The following is a 20,078-nucleotide window of genomic DNA, read 5'->3' as shown; positions in this document are numbered from 1 at the left end:
AAGAAGACTTTAACACTCTTTTTATATAAAAAAAAAATTACATTATGATATAGTTGTTTTTTCTCATTTACATTCCAACACTTGCCTTTTACTTTCCCAAATATTAGCAGACACTGTCATTTATTACTGTCATTCTGAAAGTTATTATAGTCTTCGTTGTTATAATCGCATATTCAAGAGATAAATACAGTACTCGAATAAACACTAAAATCAGTGCTTACCAAAGTTATTATGGCTTTACCTGTAATTATATTCATTATGTACAGGAAACTGAAATTATGGCTTAAGGCTAAATAAAGATCAACGATGTTGTGTGTGTGTTGGGAGGATCCGCTGCTCTTCTGCTCTGTGACGCGGATGCGCTGGAATTTCCTCACGGTTGCGCGTTCTCGCGGCTCGCGCGCGCGTACCCGTTATCACGTGTTTACCGGGCTCAGTACACGTGCAGCGCTCTGTAATCCCCGCCCACTGTCCATTGACGCTCACCGGAGGTTATAAAAGCTCGTGAAGTCCGTCGGCAGCAGCAGAACTTAGAGAGTTTTCAGAAGTCGTGTCGAGTTGAGTTTTACATTCAAACTCTAAACGCGAGGATTACTTGATTATTGTTACTGTAAAAGTCACTCTACATATAGAAAGTGACGCTTTTATTACTCTTCACAATCTGTGGAATCTAAAAACGTAAGTTTCACGTTTCTTTCCTTCTTTGCACGTTTACAACGTTTGTCTTAAAGTTTTATTTGTTTATTCACAACACACATTGTTTGTTAATAATGAAAACACGTATTGCTTTATCTAAACTCGTAATAAAACTAAAGTCGAACAGTTTTGTGCGTTAACTTAACTGAATCCAGTTGAATAAACATCACTTGAGAAGTTCCTCTAGCAGGTTTCTCTTGAGTTGATCAGTGTGGTGTTTTTGAATCGTCACAAGTGAGAGAGTGAAACTTTGAGTGTTGTTTTAACACGATGTGATGGTAACATCCGAGTGATGTTTGCCGTCTCGAGCTGTTTTCCACCGGCAAACACTAGTTGCACGTTCACGTGGACCGATGGAGCCAAGTGGGCAGGGCACGAGCTTGTCTGTCACTTCTGACCAATCAGCGGGGGTCTGTGTTTCCCGCCACCGTCTTGAACGTTTTCTCGTAGTACTGGAACGGAACGTTTCCTTCCTTCGGGCTCACTAAGAAACGTAGTGACGTCATGACCTCATGTTATCGTCTCAAAAAGAGATTTCTAGCAAGTTGACAAAAGTTGTACAACATTCAGAAAGCACGTTTGTAAAACTATGTGCCCGAGTAATATAATAATAAAAGAACATTAGTACTTTTTTTGTTTATGGTACATATAAAATGTGTTTTAATACATTCCGATATACTTTTATATTTAGCAACAGATACGTTTGTTGGTTACTAAATATTGATCTATTTTTATTTTTGGTTTACAGAAAGATTACGTGCGTGTCAGACGCTGGTTGCGTGTCTGTTAGTTCTTGTTTTCTGGAGGTTGTGTTGTAAGAATGTCACTCAGATGTAGAAATATGATGTATATTTGTACTGTGGTTGTAGTTTGGTGTGTCTCAGGTTGACTGATGTTCTGCTGCGGACTACGAGTCACATGACACAAGTATTGCGTTTGTCCTGTACAGACATTTATAACAAGAACATTAAAAAAGTTAGTTTTAAAATGTTTGTCAATGTTTCTCTTTTTAACGAAATAGTGTTTATCCGGAGTTAAGAAAATGAAATATTTCTTTATCACCTTTCATAATAAAAGCACGTAAAGATATACATTATTATTGTTTTTATTTGTTATTTATACATTTATTTTATGACATTACTGGCTGTGCTTTGATTGAGCAAGATTTTGGTCTCTTGGATCAGAAATATGAAAATATGTTTCTGCCCACAAATATAATTTTAGAAGACAAGAGGGTAAAAAAGTGAAACACTCATTATGAGATAAAACGGAGAAAATGTTTTGTAGTGGGAGTATAGCGTGCAGTGCACGAGACGGCCCTCTGCTGGTCATGTGTGTGAGGTGTTGGAGTGGAACATGCCCTCACATGTTACTGTAGATGTGTCCAGACACGCATCACATCATCATGAGTCACGTCAGCCTTTAAAAGCAGCACACAGACACACAGACACTAGACACGACTGCACAGAAGAGAAGAGAAGACAGGTCTGACATCAGCTCTCCTTCACATATACTTTTCTGTAATTGACGATATTTCGTGTGTTGACGGTGACATGTTGTGGGGATTTTTGACAGATATGCAGATTCAGAGCTGTTGATTGGTCCATATTTCGCTTCATCGCTACACGTTTTGCTGCCTTGAATTTGTAAGTACAATCAAATTAGCTTTACAGTTCATTTCATCTGATCACTTTAGTCCAGTGGTGAATTGCTTTAACTGATATTAATTGAAGTTGCTGAACTATTTTGATGAATTGAAACGACGTAAAGAACATGTAACATCTATAACAGTAAGTTGAAATGAGTTGTAAAGCCAATTTGATTGTACTTTTAAAACAAAGGCCAGTTTTACAGTATTCTCTCTCTCTCTCTCTCTCTGCAGTGTAAGGTCATGGCAGATCACAAACGGATCCTTCGAACTGTTGGAGACGGGCCGACGAAGAGGAATCTGTTCGGTCCGGTGGATCGCGAGCAGCTTCAGGTGGAGTACAACGACGCACTGCAGAAAGACTTGGAAGAAGCGTCGCGCCGCTGGAACTTCGATTTCGTCTCAGAAAAGCCTTTAGAGGGCGGAGATTTCCAGTGGGAGGGCGTGTCTACTGTTCGAGTACCTGTGCTGTACCGCACGTGTCAGACGGAGGAGCTGAGACAGCGGGAAGAAGAATCAGAGAAAGAGAACATCCCCAGAACACCAGAGCACTTCACATCTGTTCCACAACAGCACATGGAAAAAACGCCAGAAAAGAATGAAGCACAGAAAAGAAAACAGACAAATATCACAGGTGAGTGAGTGGGCGGAGTCAGACGCAGGTACAGGGTGTTTTTATATCGCAGGCTAGTGAGTGGGCGGAGTCAACGCAGTACAGGGTGTTTTTATATCACAGGTGAGTGAGTGGGCGGAGTCAGACGCAGGTACAGGGTGTTTTTATATCGCAGGCGAGTGAGTGGGCGGAGTCAACGCAGGTACAGGGTGTTTTTATATCGCAGGCGAGTGAGTGGGCGGAGTCAACGCAGGTACAGGGTGTTTTTATATCGCAGGTGAGTGAGTGGGAGGAGTCAGACTCAGGTACAGGGTGTTTTTATATCACAGGTGAGTGAGTGGGAGGAGTCAGACTCAGGTACAGGGTGTTTTTATATCACAGGCGAGTGAGTGGGTGGAGTCAGACGCAGGTACAGGGTGTTTTTATATCACAGGCGAGTGAGTGGGTGGAGTCAGACGCAGGTACAGGGTGTTTTTATATCACAGGCGAGTGAGTGGGCGGAGTCAGACGCAGGTACAGGGTGTTTTTATATCACAGGCGAGTGAGTGGGCGGAGTCAGACGCAGGTACAGGGTGTTTTTATATCACAGGCGAGTGAGTGGGTGGAGTCAGACGCAGGTACAGGGTGTTTTTATATCACAGGCGAGTGAGTGGGTGGAGTCAGACGCAGGTACAGGGTGTTTTTATATCACAGGCGAGTGAGTGGGTGGAGTCAGACGCAGGTACAGGGTGTTTTTATATCACAGGCGAGTGAGTGGGTGGAGTCAGACGCAGGTACAGGGTGTTTTTATATCACAGGCGAGTGAGTGGGTGGAGTCAGACGCAGGTACAGGGTGTTTTTATATCACAGGCGAGTGAGTGGGTGGAGTCAGACGCAGGTACAGGGTGTTTTTATATCACAGGCGAGTGAGTGGGTGGAGTCAGACGCAGGTACAGGGTGTTTTTATATCACAGGCGAGTGAGTGGGTGGAGTCAGACGCAGGTACAGGGTGTTTTTATATCACAGGCGAGTGAGTGGGTGGAGTCAGACGCAGGTACAGGGTGTTTTTATATCACAGGCGAGTGAGTGGGTGGAGTCAGACGCAGGTACAGGGTGTTTTTATATCACAGGCGAGTGAGTGGGTGGAGTCAGACGCAGGTACAGGGTGTTTTTATATCACAGGCGAGTGAGTGGGTGGAGTCAGACGCAGGTACAGGGTGTTTTTATATCACAGGCGAGTGAGTGGGTGGAGTCAGACGCAGGTACAGGGTGTTTTTATATCACAGGCGAGTGAGTGGGTGGAGTCAGACGCAGGTACAGGGTGTTTTTATATCACAGGCGAGTGAGTGGGTGGAGTCAGACGCAGGTACAGGGTGTTTTTATATCACAGGCGAGTGAGTGGGTGGAGTCAGACGCAGGTACAGGGTGTTTTTATATCACAGGCGAGTGAGTGGGTGGAGTCAGACGCAGGTACAGGGTGTTTTTATATCACAGGCGAGTGAGTGGGTGGAGTCAGACGCAGGTACAGGGTGTTTTTATATCACAGGCGAGTGAGTGGGAGGAGTCAGACGCAGGTACAGGGTGTTTTTATATCACAGGCGAGTGAGTGGGCGGAGTCAGACACAGGTACAGAGTGTTTTGGTCTCAGGTCTCAAGTACTGTATACTTGAGGGAATATGAGGGAAAACATATTTTGCATAAAGAAAATTCTGAGATTGTATTTTTACATCAATGAGAAATGAAAATTTAGCTTAACTAAAATAATTATTTTACTAACAATGTCAATATTCTAAATATGTTTATTTTGTGTTTTATCTGATGTAAACAGATTTCTATCAGTCGAAGAAGAGGCTGGTGGCCACACCCCGCAAATCAGGCCAATAACTGTAAAACACAAATACACTCGTCTGGACTCGTACCTTCATGTGTGGGGCACAGATGTGTGTAGAGACACTTTTATTCATATCAACTCTATAGATTCTTCTGTCGTGGTGTCGCGGATCAAACGCTCTCCTCAAACACACAGCACTACACATCTTGGGCTTGTCTTCAATCATGTGTGTTCTTCATGTGCACTTCATGTCTCTGTGTTTTTGATTTTGTGGACGGTTAACACTTAAAAGACCTTTAAGAAATGCCTTAATATTTTACAGGATGAGGCGGACAAGTTTTTGTTTCTAAATGTTCATGAATCTTTTCAGTGTCAAACCACGGTTTTGACTCAAGTGTGTATCTGACAGTAATGAACGCTGATTTATTTCAGTTTAGAAAGAAATCTATTGCTTTATTGCACAAAAGATGTAGCTAATTAAAAAAACGTGACGTTAGTTATTTATGAATCTAACCCTGATTATTTATATTATTATTTTTAAACATAAACCTTGATCAAGATGCCAGCATGTTCTCATAATCTCGTTATGTTTTGACAATGAAAAAGTTATGTATTTACAAACACTTGAGTCACATTCGTGAAACTCAAGCGGAACGAATTTCTGGGTTTATATTTGATTGCTTTTTGTTCAAAGCAATGTTTGGTTTTCTAAACACAACGCATAAATCCGTTCTGCTTGTATTTCATTAATTTGGCCAAATTACGACTACAGCGCATTTACAAACACTCAATTTTTCCTCTTTGTTGTTTGTCATGGAATACAAAGATTGTGTGTTTTACGTCCATCCATGACGTTTGAATCCAGTTAATGTTATTAACAATGTAATGGTGGTATTACAGTGGCTCTTGTTTTATTTCATGTGTTTCTTGTATTCTGATGTCTGTAAAATCTGCAAATATGCGGGTAAATTGCAGATTGTACTGAATTTCACTCTTTTATATGAGTAGTGTAGCTTGCACAAGTCCGTTATTGTTAAAGAGCTCAGAATATTTGCGGTATTTATTTCCAGAGAAGTGTCGTATTGTAGATTTACATGTAATTGTTCATAAAGCTGCATAAGAAGAGAAACTGTTGCCTGTGTTTATTTGTTTATTATTGCTTCTTAAATCAATAGTACACCCAAAAAACACAATTCTCTCATCATTACCTCAAACCTGTATGACGTTTATTCTAATTTGCCACATAAGAGGAAATAAATGACACTTTTTGGGGGGGTTAAAATATACATCAAATTTTGACTCGACATTCGGTTTCTTAAAATGTACAAAAACACATTTACAGCAAAGCGTTTACAAGAGAAGTGTCGTGTGTGTAACAAGTGCTTTTCTGCAATATAGTGACCCAGTTGTAATGAAGCATGTTGCTATGAAACTGACGTCAGCTTTCCCATCAGCCCCTGCTGTCTGTTTGAGAAATGCCCCCCCATGAACACACACAAATGCACAACACTAATAAATGTGGTTTCTCTGTGTAAACACACATCCATGCTGGGCAGATTGAACTCTTAATGAGCGTGTATGTAGAAGCTGCAGTGTGTGCGCGCGCGCGCGTGTGTGTGTGTGACGCATGCTCCGCTGAGCTCCCCTCCCCCTCCTCTCATCTGCGCTGCAGCCGCGTCGAAACACAGACAAACACGAGAAAGAAACGAGCTCCAGACGAGACAAAGATGAGACAAACGGGAGGCCAGACGCCACTGTAAAGCATGACAGATTCATCAGAGAGACTGACAGACAGCTAGAGGGATGTGGCCCTCACACACATCTCTGCAGTGAGACGGCTCAGCCTGCACTGAAGATCATGGTAATTTCTCACACTTGCCTCCTCATTCATCTCCTCATGTGTAGTGTCCATCCATCCGTCCGTCCATCTGTCTGTCAGCGCGTGTCGGTCTCTCTCCTGCGCTTCTGCATGTCTACAGTCAGACACACATCATTTACACTGCAGGTGTGTGTGTTTGCTGTCCCCCCGCCGCTCAATTACAACCTACTTTCTAAACATGTCCATTAGAGGCCTGCACATCAAACACACATCGCATCGGGGAGGGGAGGGGGGGGTACCGCACTCCACGCATTACATGCACATGAACATATTTGCTGACGCATGTATGTTTACAAATGCAGAACTTTATATCCATTCGTTTATGTGTGTGTGTCACAGAGCTGTGTTGATGAATGATTCATCACAAATGTATAATTACTATTGATTTTTTAATAGCGTGCATGAGTGCTGGTTGGTGTGTGACGCATGTTAATAAGCGTGTCAGATTTCAGTGTCATTGATTTGTTGAGATTCTCATAAATCCGTGTCAGCATACGTAACGTGTCTTGATTTAGCGTGATGTTGTGCGCGGAGCAGAGATATTTTCAGAACAGAAGTGGGTCACGCGTTCTCTCTGCGAGCATGTGGTTTTAGTTTTTGTAAACAGCCATGACGGCGTGCACTCAGACTGCTGCTGCGTGTGAGGTGTTAGAATCGGTGCGTGTGTGTCACGGCATGTTTCTGTGTGTGTTCTCTGTTGCATGACGGTGCGGTTGCATGTTCACGGTTTGATTCTGTGTGTGTGCAGCTGGATAAGAGTGAAGTGTCCACACTGGGTCTGCCACCCTCTGTGAGCCACGGAGGTTCAGATGGGAACATCAGCGTGGAGGTGGGGTCAGACGGGGTGGCCGGCGAGGTCCAGAGGACACGAGCGGCGCTGGAACACCTGCAGCAGAAGATCCTAAAGATCACCGAGCAGATCCGTGTGGAACAGGAGGCGCGGGATGATAATGTGGCCGAGTATCTCAAACTGGCCAACAACGCCGACAAACAGCAGGCGTCGCGCATCAAACAAGTGTTCGAGAAGAAGAACCAGAAATCTGCGCAGACCATCGCACACCTGCACAAGAAACTTGAGCACTACCACAAGAAACTCAAAGAAATCGAGCAGGTAACGTCAACATTCACGAGTGAGTTCTCACATTTGTTCACCGCGTTTGTAATTGTTGTTTCCCAACTTGTCTTCAGAACGGCCCAGCGCGACAGCCCAAAGACGTGTTGCGGGACATGCAGCAGGGACTGAAGGACGTAGGTGCTAACGTGCGAGCGGGTATCAGTGGTTTTGGAGGGGGCGTGGTGGAGGGTGTAAAGGGCGGAGTGTCCGCGCTCACCCACACCGCCGTTGTCTCGAAACCGCGAGAATTTATCCGCAACAAGTTCGGCAGCGCCGACAACATCGCCCACATGAAGGACACTCTGGAGGACGACCACACAGAGGAAACCCCCAGAGCTCTGAGCGGCAGCGCCACGCTCGTCTCCAGCCCCAAATACGGCAGCGACGACGAATGCTCCAGTGCCACCTCTGGCTCAGCGGGTGGCAGCAATTCAGGCGGAGCGGGCGGGGCCATGTCAGGGATGGGAGCTGCCATGGGCAGCCCGCGACTGGACGGACATCATCACCACCATCATCACCACCACTCGTCGTCTTCCTCCTGGGATGCTCTTCTGGACGGCCTGCAGGAGATCAAAGCCGGTCAGGTTCACATGGAGGATGCCATCGAGGACATGAAGGCGCAGCTGCAGAGCGACTACACCTACATGACCCAGTGCTTACAGGAGGAGAGATACAGGTAAGACGACGGCACCTGCGCCCGTTCGGGGCCTGTTCACCGCTCACCCGTCTCTCTATCACCCGCAGGTACGAGCGTCTGGAGGAGCAACTGAACGATCTGACGGAACTTCATCAAAATGAAATGAGCAACCTGAAGCAGGAACTGGCCAGCATGGAGGAGAAGGTTGCGTACCAGTCGTACGAGAGAGCACGGGACATACAGGTGCGTCCAATCAGGTGGACCACCTTGAAACTTGCATCCAGATTTGATGTCGTTCGGACAATGTCGTCATTTGTTGGAACATTTATACCTAACTGTGTTTGTGTGTTTGTGTGTGTAGGAGGCAGTAGAGTCCTGTCTCACCCGCATTACCAAACTGGAGTTACAGCAGCAGCAGCAGCAGGTGGTTCAGTTGGAGGGTGTGGAGAATGCGAACGCTCGAGCTCTACTGGGGAAACTCATCAACGTCATTCTGGCCCTGATGGCCGTGCTCCTGGTGTTCGTCTCCACCATTGCCAACTTCATCACCCCGCTCATGAAAACCCGCACCCGCGTCGGTGCCACCCTCGCCCTGGCGCTCTTCCTGGTCACGCTGTGGAAACACTGGGATTGGCTGGAGGTTCTTCTGCTCCCCAGCTGAGAGAACCGATCAAAACATTCACATAGAACTCTAGACACTTATTGACGCATCCCTGCCGTTGTGATGGAAGCGAGAGATTTAAGGGTGTAGAAAACAGACGCAAACATCCATTGATTCATTTGAAGAGACGTGAAGATGGCGCTGTTAGAATCACAGGTCTGGGCTACACCACTCTTCATTTTTTCTGTCTTTCTTCTGACCGAAGACCTCTTTCCTTTTTTATAGAACTTTGAGCTCATTTGTTGCTTAAACTAATGAATGTTAAACTGGTTCCTGGAGGAGAAAGCAGACATGAGATGAGAGGAAGATGATGCATGACAGTCCCATCTCAGATCCAAAAACGTCAAGCGTCTCAGAAGACTCTGTGGAACTCAATGTCTGTTATATTTGATCTTTTGTGAGGTTTCGTTTCACAGGATGAATCATTTCTTTTTGTGTGCTGTCTACGGTCGTAATGTCATGTAGGAAGCCTATTGATTTTAGGAACTGATTTTGTCTGTACTGTAGGGAATTTATTGGTGGTGAAACATAAGAGGACCAAAAATGAAAGTCGTTTCATAGGTGAAGTTAATATATTCTGCTGAAAGATTCCAAAGACAACATTGTTTTTCTTTGGAATACCGCTGAATCGTGCACAATAAGACCAGGAATGTGTATAAAACAAGTGAACATACGGTCAGTTTTCATTCCGTGTAGACTTTCAATGATATTTTACAAAGTCTGTAGTCAATGACATCTGTCATCGGAACATTTTTGTAAACATAGTTTAAAGGTTCTCACGCTCAATCACTAACAGCATGATCAGATTTCTCATGTTTCTACCCGTTTACTAAAACAAATCACAACACTACTGTATTCTTATTAAACACATTTGAGAATAGATCCAGACATCTGCTTGCTGTTTTATTCATCATGTGTTTAGTTGTATTAGTGTGTCAATGTGTTTTCGTAGTGGTGTGACAGTCTGATGGTATAATCCAGATCCAGGTTTTAATCCAGATCAAATGGATTAATCCCGGGCTGGATTACATTGAGACTCATTGATCCACTCAGACTCATAATGAGACGATGTTTCATCAAACGCAACCTTTACATTTAAGAAGGTTAATTAATCAATTAACCTACCTCTACATTTAAAATCCCATTTAATATATTTCCTCTATCGTTAATAACTCCAATAGCATCTGGCTGTTTTGAAGATCTGCGAGACTCGAGCGCGCCGCTCTCGTCAACTGTCTGATGCGCAGCAGCTCCGTTTAATTAACATTATGCAAATGAGATCGAACAGACAAACTAAACCTGACAAAGAAGAATGTGACCAAAATGAGAAACAATCAGATGTTGAGGAGAACCCTGTTCGTTTTTCAACGAATGAAGCACATGTATGTGTTTTAATCTTTATTAGATTTCATCACCAAGCGCCGTCACGGATCCTCTGAGGTAATTTTCACGACCTAAAATGGCGCGAGATTTCTACAGTGTACTGTCAACCTTGATGTAATTTATGATAGAAACAAGTTTTAAACGCAAAGATCAGAAGGATTTAATACGGATTTGACAGAGACTCTGAGGTTTGAGGTGTAATCGTAACTTAAATGATTAGTTTCTGAAGTGTGTCTAAACACTAAGCCTATTGCTGGTTTTATTGTGAAAAGCCTATTACCGCTTATGAAAAAACTTTTTGCAGTAAAACCACAATTAAGCATGGTTATAGCTGTGGCAAAATGATTTAAATATTTTTTTGCACACAATTGTGACTCTTGCACACAACTCTTGTGCTTCCATCATTAACAAACTACTAAACGTTAAAAATAAAGTCAACAATAGTTATTCTACTTACTATGTCAGTCAGGCTCTTGATTGTCCGTCATGTCCATGAACTTTATTCAACATTTTTGTAGTTTCCAACTTTCCACAAAACCTCAGTTAATATAATAGGTTTATCTAAATAATTTTATTTTTACTATTGCAGTGAATGATTTGAAAATTGCTAACATTCTTCCAAATATCTTTGTGTTCAATAGTACAAAGAAATGTATACAGGTTTGGAACAACTTGAGGGAGCGTAAATGGTGACAGAATTTTCATTTTTGGGTGAACTATGCCTTTAAGCCTTGTCTGTGAAATTAGGCACTAATGTGATAAAACCTGTTTATATTTACCCTTAGTGGAAAAACATTGATTATAAAACAGTCAGTTCTTGGTCCATGATTCTGATTGGTTGAGTTCTAAGCCGTTATAAAATACCCCGATTTATAACGGCTGACCGCATTACATAGCCTAAATATCATTTTATTTACTTTATTTTATGAAACCTTGCTACGGATATGGAATAACAGTTTTATAAAAGCAAGCCGTGTGAAGCAGTGGGTTACAGTTATAACAGCTGAGGGGGTTTTAGGCACTCCGCTTCTTGGGGCTTATTGATTTGATTTATTTTATTATAGTAAAAGTATAGTAACCATGCTTTTAGCAAGATTGATAACCACTTGCATTACCTTTGTTTTACAACAAATACCCTGAGACCGTGGTAAATTAGTAAATACGAATTTTTCTACTAATAAAACAAAAACGTTTGTTCAGTTGAACCAGGGTTAGGTTTCTTATGTTCATAATTTATATATATCTCCACATTACATGATTTTTTGGGATTTATATTTTTTGTTGTTGCCATAATTCATTTTTATTATTCACTCTTTATGTTGGTCACTGTAGGTTTTGCAAATATCTACCCAGTAAAAAGTGCTTGTCAACTTTGACATGCAGTATTTATCAGTTCAAAAGTAGCGTTTATTTTTATCTCCTAAAAAACAGCAAATTTGGACATTCAAGGTTTCAGAAGGCGACGATATATTATAAAATATAAGTGCTTAATTTTTTACACGCACGGATTTAAATGCGAACTGTATGTGTACCTGTCAGTCAGATGTACAACAGACAGCAGCTCACAGATGACAGAGACAACTCATCACAAATTCAGTTTTTTTGTTCTTTATTCACTATCATCAGGAAGATCCCACAAGATCAATAAAGTGGATAACAGGTGTTCTCACCACACAGAACAAAGGTTAAGGGTCAGAGGTCACACCCGTCCAAACACACACGCGCACACACACACACAACTAAAAGACATTCAGCGTCATCGATTGTTCAGTCATTTACCACAGATGAAATTTGAAGAGGCTTTCACTGTTGTCCTGAATTATCTCCAGAGTAGAAAGAGAGTAGAAAACAGTCATGGTATCAAAGGTGAAGAATTCCTGATTCAGTGTGTTTGATGATCGTATTGCGGTCAAGTTGCTCTACAGGACGAGCGTCCGTCTGTCTCTCTCTCGACAGCAGAAGAACGTCAGTACTCGAGTTTATCCGTGACCCTGCAGGTGAGTGTAGTTTGGTCCTGAATGCCCTGGGTAAAGTGTGACTGTGCCAGCAGAGACAAACCAACGTCTCCGAGTCTCACTGCTGATGTCAGGAACAGATCTCCAATGAGAGAGAGAAGAAAGAGACAAGAGAAAGAGAGAGAGAGAGGCAGACGGGTCTATGAGGAGCGCTGCGTGTAGAACAGGATGTAGGCCTGAGTGCTGCACACCTCCTCCACGCTGCACACGTTCATCTCCGAGTCATTACAGTGGACCCAGAAACCTGCAACACACACACAGCTATCAAGAGAACCATCCAGAACTCAACAGCCCTCAAGCTATAACAACATAACATCAAGAAATGCCTTCAATCAAAAGTTTCACATTTGTTTTCAGTCGAACAAGTAATAGATCGGACACAAACCTCCTTCAGTGTTATAACAGTAGGCTGTGTAGTGCCCTGAGCCAAAGCCCTTCCCATGATGCATGACTACAGCAGACAGATCATAAGTGAAGGCCTCTCTCCGTGGTGAAGGTGCAGCGTCCGAGCAGCAGTATGGTTCTATATTCAGCACCTGATCAAAAGCCACATGGACGCCGATCTTCTCCCTGTGGTTCCGACCGGACCACCTGAAAACATGCACCAACCATTAGCAGCAATGCTACGTGAGAGGATTCAGGTGGGATAAAATTGTGCTGTTCTTACTGACCGGAAGCGTTTGAGGTGTAGCCGCAGCACCTGAGGTAAACGACAGATGAGTAACTGCTTACAGGCCTCTGACAAGGACAGGGGCTTATGGGAGGATTTACGTCGCCTTCCTGAAAACAAGCACAAACGTTAAGTTGTTAATAAACGCATCAACATTCAGAAGAGCTGTAAAGAGGCGCAGCTGCATGCACTGACTGTTGCAGAAGTTGCACGCGTAGATGCAGCCCTCTAACGCTTCCGTCTCGGTGAATTTGGCGAGCATCTCGGACAGCGAGCAGCTCTGCTGACATGTGGCAGTGCTGGGCTTCTCCATTCTGTGGTATCGCTCCGGAAACTCCAGAGACAAATCCCAGAAGGGCTCCACCGTGTTTGACTTGCGCTTACAGGACAAACAAGTTACCTGCAGATTGAAGATTGATGAAGTAATATTGCGGACAATTCAGCGATCATCACAATAATACACGCAGCTAAATGAAATGTCGGATTACCTGGCTGAGCAGCTGTCCGTGGAAGATAGTGTTGAGCACTTTGAGCACCTGCTTGGAGAGCTTCCGCTGCGTGAGGGGGATTAAGAGAGGTTTCCGTGGTCCGTCCGACTCTAGTTCCTGCTGGACTTTATCCAAAAGCTCGCACAGGAACTCCTGCGCATCCTGCTGGTCGTATCCACGGAACGCCGGGATGAGGTTCCATACGGAGTGCAGCATGGCAAAAGGGGAGACTAGCGACCATCGGCCGGACCACATGACCCGAAAAAGAGTGTGCAGCTCGTGACACAGCGACATCTGCTGCCGAGACGAGGAACGTGGCTCTTTAGGTTGCACCAGTTCAGCGGCGTTCAAACAGGGCGGGACATTCTGCGACACGGTTGCCCTCCCCATGCGACCCAGCGCAGTGAGGGCGCTCGTTCCTCCTACCACATTCTGCGAGTGGTTGGTCTTAGCGAGCAGCTCTTCCGTCTCGCACAGGTCCAACGTGAGGAAACACTCCCTGAACTTCTGCAGGTGACTTAACACCTGAAGGATGGAGTTCATGTAGCACGTGTTGCCGAGGTTACGCAGTCCCGTGACCCCGGGTGCGAGTTTTCTGCGGCGCGCCGACTGCGAGGTGCGGTATCGGTGAAGCCTACCCGTGCGGAGCGGCCTGCGTGCTAGAGGTTTGTTGGACAACGGCAGCAATGTCTGCTTAAGAATGGACGGAAGCCGATCCGGAGGGTCGCGGAACTTGGACGGGATGAGCGCAAGCGTGGGACGAGGAGCCTGAGTGAGCAGCCGTGCACTTTTTCTCGGCGGAACGTTAGCTAGTTCTCCCATGAGCCTCTTCTTAACCTCCCTGCGTTGCCGTCGCTTCTCCTCCCTTTCTTGCTCCTGTTTCTCCTCACGCATCTGCTGTTGTTCTTGCTGCCGGCCGCTCCAGCGGCGCAGGGCGCTTCGGAGCAGAGATTTCCGCCTGTGCAAGAGAGCCGCCTGCATGGTCGGACGTGGCCCCACGCCCTCCCGCGTCACCTCGCATGCTCGGAGACCCCCTTCGGCCGCCGATGACCGCAGGGAGCGCTGACCGGGGCTGCGGACGGTAGACAGAGCGCCTCGCAGGAGCTTCAGGTCTCCCTCTACGTTATCGTTCAACACGTAATCTCCGCACGCGAAACAAAAGACGTCCAGCTCGCGAACCTCCATGGCCAGCGGGTGTTGCGTCTGCTGGTAATGACTCAGCGAGTGTTCCTCCATGTAGCGTCCACACGCCACGTGAGAGCACTTCAGACAGGCCCATACCGACTCTGTGGTGTCGCAGTCTACGCAGCGCCACTTCTGCGGGTTGAGGATGGAGTGGCCGTGGCCCAAACGAAGACGCACCACGTGCTTACAGCGATCCATGTCTGCCAACACGCATGAGCACTCAGAGTCAGGAACCGCATGCCATGACCCTCCTCATCCTGCCGACAACAGGGAAGGACATGTTACACTGAATTTGAATTCAAGAAAATGTTTAGTCTTTGCTCACAAACTGTACATGAGTATAGTAACGTTGTGATTGTGCAAACTAAGGGTTAGCGGTCTAATTTATTGGACATCATGTGACCTGCTGTAACAACTTAACGCAACATAAACTCGTTAGTTAAACACAAGCTTAAGCATTGTGTCAAGAGTTGTAGAGTATATTTTAATTTTTAAGAATTAGCTAAATGTTATGGCAAATGCGCATGACTCACTGTGTGAAGTGTTGAGGTTCAGCATCCGAGCAGATGCGTTCTGCTGTTGGACTGTGTGACGGGCTTCATCACGCTAAACACACACTGTAAATGAAAAACATGCGTGTTATACACACGTCCTCACAACAATACCCACACAAAACATTTACACATTTAAAAATCACAGTTACCCAACAAATGACAACGTAATATATGATAAAGTTTGTTTAGATTGTAAGAAAACAAAACTAGGTCACAAGAAACAAACGCTGGAATAAAATGTGTGTTTGAGTCTGATCTATAACACAACAGTCTGACACGGTTACTGTCAACCGAGTGAACTCTGACATGTTTTCAGTATGACTGTTTGTGTGTTTGTTGTTGTGTGTATACGTGATTATATGAGAGTGCATGTAAATGAGTTTGTGATTGCAGTATGTGGACTTGCGCATGATTGTACAGGTTGTGTGTTCTTTGTATGTGAGTGTTTGGGTAACAATGCAGTGTGTGCACTTATGGGATGTTACGTGTGTCTGTGTTTGTCACACAACGCAGAGCGTGTGCACATTTATGCTTAATCGTGTGTAATGTTATTATTGTGATGTGTGTGTCTCCCTGTGTATGAAGTTGTGTGTAACACAACACAATGTCCTTTGTGTGTAACACAATGCAGTGTGTGTGTGTGTGTACTTTTGATTAAGTGTATGTGTTATTGTGTTTCTGTTCTTTATATATGTGTAACAGTGCAGTGTGTGCACTTATGGGGTGTTGTGGTGTGAAGGGGTTTGTCAGACAATGCAGTGTGTGTGTTTGTCTGTGTTCTTTTAACGTGTGTGTGTGTGTGTGTGCTTGCTTGCTTGCTAACCCGCTAGCGCTACTCACAGAACAAAAGACGCTCCACCGGGACACATGCGGAACCCGCGGCAGCAGCGGATCCGGGGGTCTCTGGTACCGGTAATCGGACGCTCGGTGTTTGTGCGTTTATACCGGCGCGAGAAAACCGTTACTTTAAATCCATTGAACAAAAACCCGCACAATCCGCAGACACAGAATAAAGTCACACAGAAAATCCGCGGACTCTCTTCAAAACATCCCGTCAGCGCGAGTCCTCCGCGAAACAGCCCGTCAAACCGCTTTAACGCGGAAAATAACGGTAAATATTCACGTGTTTTTTCTTTACAATCTCTTTCCGCTGTTATTTACCGCCATCATCCGCACGCGCGAGCTGTCACCATTTCGGATCAACCGAACTCGCCCAGCGCTGACGCCACTGCGCACTGATTGGCGGCGCGGCGGCCTAGCGCCTGACGATCTTGTTTTGATTGGTTGAGAATGCTATCGGTCGCAGAGTAAAACGGCATTTGATTGGTTGGGCTGACGTCAGTCAGGTTTAAAGCTCCGGAGGCGGGGTCAACTGGGCAGATTACTTAGATACATTTAGATTATTCCACACAGATGATTTCAAACGCATATTAAGTTTATATAAATATATATAAATAAAAAGCGGATATATATATATATATGTGTGTGTGTGTGTGTATATAGTGTTTGACAGCGAACAGAAAAAAACAACAAAGCATTTAAGCAGTACAGATGTAAACATGAAAAAAGACAAGACTCCGATACAAATGTGTTGCCAGGGTAAAAGATAAATCAATAAAAAAATAAAGAAATAACAAAATACAGTTTTCTCTGATTCAGGATTAACAGAGCTTTGGATAGTAGTTATATACTTATCAAAATCATTTTTAAATAAAGAAAATATAGGTTTATAGCTAGTAAATTGTTTCTCGTGTTTTGTGACATTTAGCTAGCATGAATATATTTAGATTTGTGTAATCTTTAAAACAGAAAGTCAATTAGTTTAGTCCAAAACCTGAGACCGGGTATAATATGAAACTACAGTGAAATAATATACTATCTGCATGTTAATAAAACTTTTTCATTTGCATGTAACCTTCATTTCTTACCTTAAAATTCATTATATGTCACTATGCGGCAGGTTGCATTTATTTCTACAACCCAAAAGTTCAAAATGAATCAGAAGAAAGTCTTCAGTAGTTTCATAACCTATATCATCTGATTTAGCATTCTCATATTCACTATAGTGGAATTCCTGCTCATGCATATACAGAACAGATGGTCTTTTCCAGCCAATCGTCTGCTGCTTCATCTGTTCCTCATTTGTGAAATGCAATGTGACATTCCTCTGTGAGCACTATTGCGTAAGACTTGATCCACCGCTATGATATTTCTGATCAAACGATTACAAAGCAGTTTATTTTGCAAATAAAAGTGTACAAAATAAGCATTCAGCGCCTCAAATCAAACAAGGGTGAGATGTTTTACATATCATTTACAAACCGAAGACAACAGTTAAGCACACGTGTGTAGTTTGTTTTCATCAAGTCTGTAGTTCAGATGAACTGTATCATCGTACGCCGCTGCTCGGCAGCACCTGCTGTTTGCGAACTTTGCCGAAGAGCTCCAGATACTGGCTCATAGGGTCCACACAGTCCACCGGCGTATAAAGTTGACCCTCCGCTTTATTGGAGGGCATCTCAGGAGCATTTGAGCCCAGAAAACTCTGCATGAACTCCTTGATAAGATTCAAGCAGTCACCCGGGATCACACAGGCACAGTACTCCACCTGCACACACATACACAAACATCAAGTCACGGACGTGCACAGAAACACACGAATCATGACACAAAGTCACACCTCCACTGAAATCCCTTTGGCACTGGAGCTCATGGCGATGGTGCCGACCTTCACCAGGAAGTCACAGTAACGGTAGCGTGCACCTCGACTCTCCACCTTATGACTCTTGGCGTTCTGGAAGTGACTCTTCAGTTTCACCATCAAGACGTCAAAGTTTGCGTCCGCGGTGAGAAACGGGCCGCCCTCAAACAGAGCCATGCAGCTCAGCGGCGCCTCCGAGTTGTGCATCACGTACAGCTGCTTGGATTGCTGACCTGCAACAGGAACAGTTGTCATGGTAACGGGCACGAAGTTGTTGCCTTGCTAATGTACCGCTGTGCGTTGACGTTACCGGTTGCGTTCGCTGTGGCGTGGTACGTCTCGCAGTCCACCCAGAAGTTTCCCTGCTTGACGGCTCCGAGCTGCTCCAGTTTTTTATGAAGCATGTCGACTGTTTGCTGCACGCTCTTGCCCTCAGCCACGGGCACCTGACACACACTGACACACACATGTACTGGAGTATAATACTGACTGTAGGAAGTCATAGTACAGTATACTGTAGTACTACATCTTGATACTGTATGTATGCATAAAAGACTATTGAATATTGTAAACACTGCATTATCCTTTTATTGTGTACTATGGTGATGTGCAAAATCACAACAGTATCTAGAATATTAGTAGTTTACTAAAGAAGTATTTGTGGGTAAATATTGTTAGATTTTAAACTCACAGAAAATATATAGTAAATTAAAGTATACGTAATAATAATAGTGCTGATAATCATATGTTTTATGATCGGGTGTTCTATTTGTCCAAAAAACAAGATCTCAACTCAGCTCTTGTCAGATAAAAAAACATGATAAACACAAACACTTTTAATAGATGAAAACACTACAAACGCATTACAGGCAACTATTTACATACTACCGGCTTTATTTCGTTTAAAAGTATTGCATGTGCATGTAACACAATTAATACGTATTAAAATAACTTAACGTACACCAGCACACATAAAGCAGACCATTAAAACAAGCACAAACACTTTCTCACCACGTTACACCCATTTTTCCGCTGCACACCTCCGGTGATCACTGTTTACTTCCGGGTCAATCCACCAATAACAGAAGAAAACACAAAATCTTAAAGCTGCGCTAAATGTAATCTAACAAGTCAAACTACTATTTTAATATGCCTATAATTTAATAAAACACACTCACGCAGGCTAAAGCATTAGTCGAAGCTGTTTATGCAGTAAACATTGACTCCATGCGGCGATGCGCAGACCGCAGTCCGATCGACGTATGACATTGAAGTATCGCGATACCGCATCGGCGATCGGTCTGCGTTAAGTCAGTGGTCACCTGATCTCAGATCAGCGCTACAGACGGTCTCAAACACACGCAGAGCGCCATTTGCTTCGAACGCACGTGTGTTCTGCGTGTCATGAGTTGGAGTCGCAGTGTTTATTACGAAGTGCTATAATATAAATCGTTTAATGTAATTTATCGTCATTATGCCGAAGCTGAAGAAAAGTAAGAGCGGAGCGGAGCGCTGTGGTTCCGCGCTCGGACTCGCTGATCAGATCCTGCAGGGAGACTCGGTTCGGGTGAGCGGTCGCGTGAAGAGCCGGAGCCGAACTCTCGAGGAGGACCAGGAGTACGTGGACGAGAAACTCTCGAGAAAAATCCTCCAACAGGCCCGAATCCAACAGGAGGAACTGCAGACTGAGTTTGGGGTCACACCTGAAGCCAAAAGACAACCGGCGACACAACTAACGTTAGGTGAGATGATGGTACGGAGAGAGGCAGGAGGAATGGGAACACAAGCCACGGCCGGGAGACTGATAGAGAGAACAGGAGACGACGGGGTGGAGCATAGAAGAGATCGGCAGCGAGAGGAGAGATATCTCCGATGAAGATGAAGAAGAAGCGGGAAAATGGAGGAGGGGAACGGAGGACGAGGCGCCGGCCCGAGACCAAGAGAGAGGAGAAGAGAGACAGAGACGACGAAATTAGGGGATCGCGTCCTATTGCGGTGCGGTTGTAATAGCGTTGCGTGTGTGT

General features: G+C 44.4%; 5 protein-coding genes across 10 annotated transcripts in view; 3 read left to right on the top strand and 2 right to left on the bottom strand.

Moving 5' to 3' along the window:
- Positions 1-494: 494 nt before the first annotated feature.
- cdkn1a (cyclin dependent kinase inhibitor 1A) lies at positions 495-5,878 on the top strand. 3 transcript variants are annotated; one of them, XM_057326066.1, is made up of 4 exons: positions 497-678; positions 2,272-2,342; positions 2,579-2,978; positions 4,765-5,877. In XM_057326066.1, exons 3-4 carry the CDS (start codon positions 2,588-2,590, stop codon positions 4,818-4,820), a joined length of 447 nt encoding a protein of 148 aa, XP_057182049.1. In that variant the 5' UTR covers positions 497-678; positions 2,272-2,342; positions 2,579-2,587; the 3' UTR covers positions 4,821-5,877. The 3 variants fall into 3 exon arrangements, with proteins under 3 accessions (XP_057182050.1, XP_057182049.1, XP_057182048.1); XM_057326065.1 differs by lacking the exon at positions 497-678 and adding an exon at positions 695-2,181; XM_057326067.1 differs by lacking the exon at positions 2,272-2,342 and having other exon boundaries at positions 495-678; positions 4,765-5,878.
- Positions 5,879-6,123: 245 nt separating this feature from the next.
- On the top strand, positions 6,124-9,946 carry tmcc2 (transmembrane and coiled-coil domain family 2). 2 transcript variants are annotated; one of them, XM_057326056.1, is made up of 5 exons: positions 6,124-6,628; positions 7,395-7,757; positions 7,835-8,436; positions 8,505-8,640; positions 8,759-9,946. In XM_057326056.1, exons 1-5 carry the CDS (start codon positions 6,626-6,628, stop codon positions 9,056-9,058), a joined length of 1,404 nt encoding a protein of 467 aa, XP_057182039.1. In that variant the 5' UTR covers positions 6,124-6,625; the 3' UTR covers positions 9,059-9,946. The 2 variants fall into 2 exon arrangements, with proteins under 2 accessions (XP_057182039.1, XP_057182040.1); XM_057326057.1 differs by having other exon boundaries at positions 8,505-8,654; positions 8,759-8,876.
- A 2,093-nt stretch (positions 9,947-12,039) lies between these two features.
- usp49 (ubiquitin specific peptidase 49) lies at positions 12,040-16,709 on the bottom strand. The gene is made up of 7 exons (XM_057326055.1): positions 16,194-16,709; positions 15,333-15,416; positions 13,615-15,056; positions 13,322-13,526; positions 13,128-13,236; positions 12,842-13,047; positions 12,040-12,700 (listed from the first exon to the last, which is right to left on the bottom strand). The coding sequence occupies exons 3-7, from the start codon at positions 14,995-14,997 to the stop codon at positions 12,597-12,599; spliced, it is 2,007 nt and encodes a 668-aa protein (XP_057182038.1). The 5' UTR covers positions 14,998-15,056; positions 15,333-15,416; positions 16,194-16,709; the 3' UTR covers positions 12,040-12,596.
- An 863-nt stretch (positions 16,710-17,572) lies between these two features.
- med20 (mediator complex subunit 20) lies at positions 17,573-19,347 on the bottom strand. 3 transcript variants are annotated; one of them, XM_057326062.1, is made up of 5 exons: positions 19,233-19,347; positions 19,066-19,106; positions 18,365-18,510; positions 18,034-18,287; positions 17,573-17,961 (listed from the first exon to the last, which is right to left on the bottom strand). In XM_057326062.1, exons 2-5 carry the CDS (start codon positions 19,077-19,079, stop codon positions 17,743-17,745), a joined length of 633 nt encoding a protein of 210 aa, XP_057182045.1. In that variant the 5' UTR covers positions 19,080-19,106; positions 19,233-19,347; the 3' UTR covers positions 17,573-17,742. The 3 variants fall into 3 exon arrangements, with proteins under 3 accessions (XP_057182045.1, XP_057182043.1, XP_057182046.1); XM_057326060.1 differs by having other exon boundaries at positions 19,066-19,113; positions 19,233-19,335; XM_057326063.1 differs by lacking the exons at positions 19,066-19,106; positions 19,233-19,347 and adding an exon at positions 19,016-19,060.
- A 62-nt stretch (positions 19,348-19,409) lies between these two features.
- The window catches only part of bysl (bystin-like), a 4,923-nt gene continuing 4,254 nt past the window's right edge, over positions 19,410-20,078 (top strand). Inside the window, exon 1 of the mRNA XM_057325387.1 lies at positions 19,410-19,796. Within this exon, the coding sequence (XP_057181370.1) occupies positions 19,529-19,796 (268 nt within the window). The 5' untranslated portion in view covers positions 19,410-19,528. The remainder of the gene's footprint in view (positions 19,797-20,078) is intronic.

The sequence above is a fragment of the Triplophysa rosa genome, linkage group LG25 (genome assembly GCF_024868665.1).
Source record: "Triplophysa rosa linkage group LG25, Trosa_1v2, whole genome shotgun sequence".
Lineage (NCBI taxonomy): Eukaryota > Metazoa > Chordata > Actinopteri > Cypriniformes > Nemacheilidae > Triplophysa > Triplophysa rosa.
Note: the sequence above shows the minus strand (reverse complement) of the source record. Positions and strands in the feature narration are given on the sequence as shown.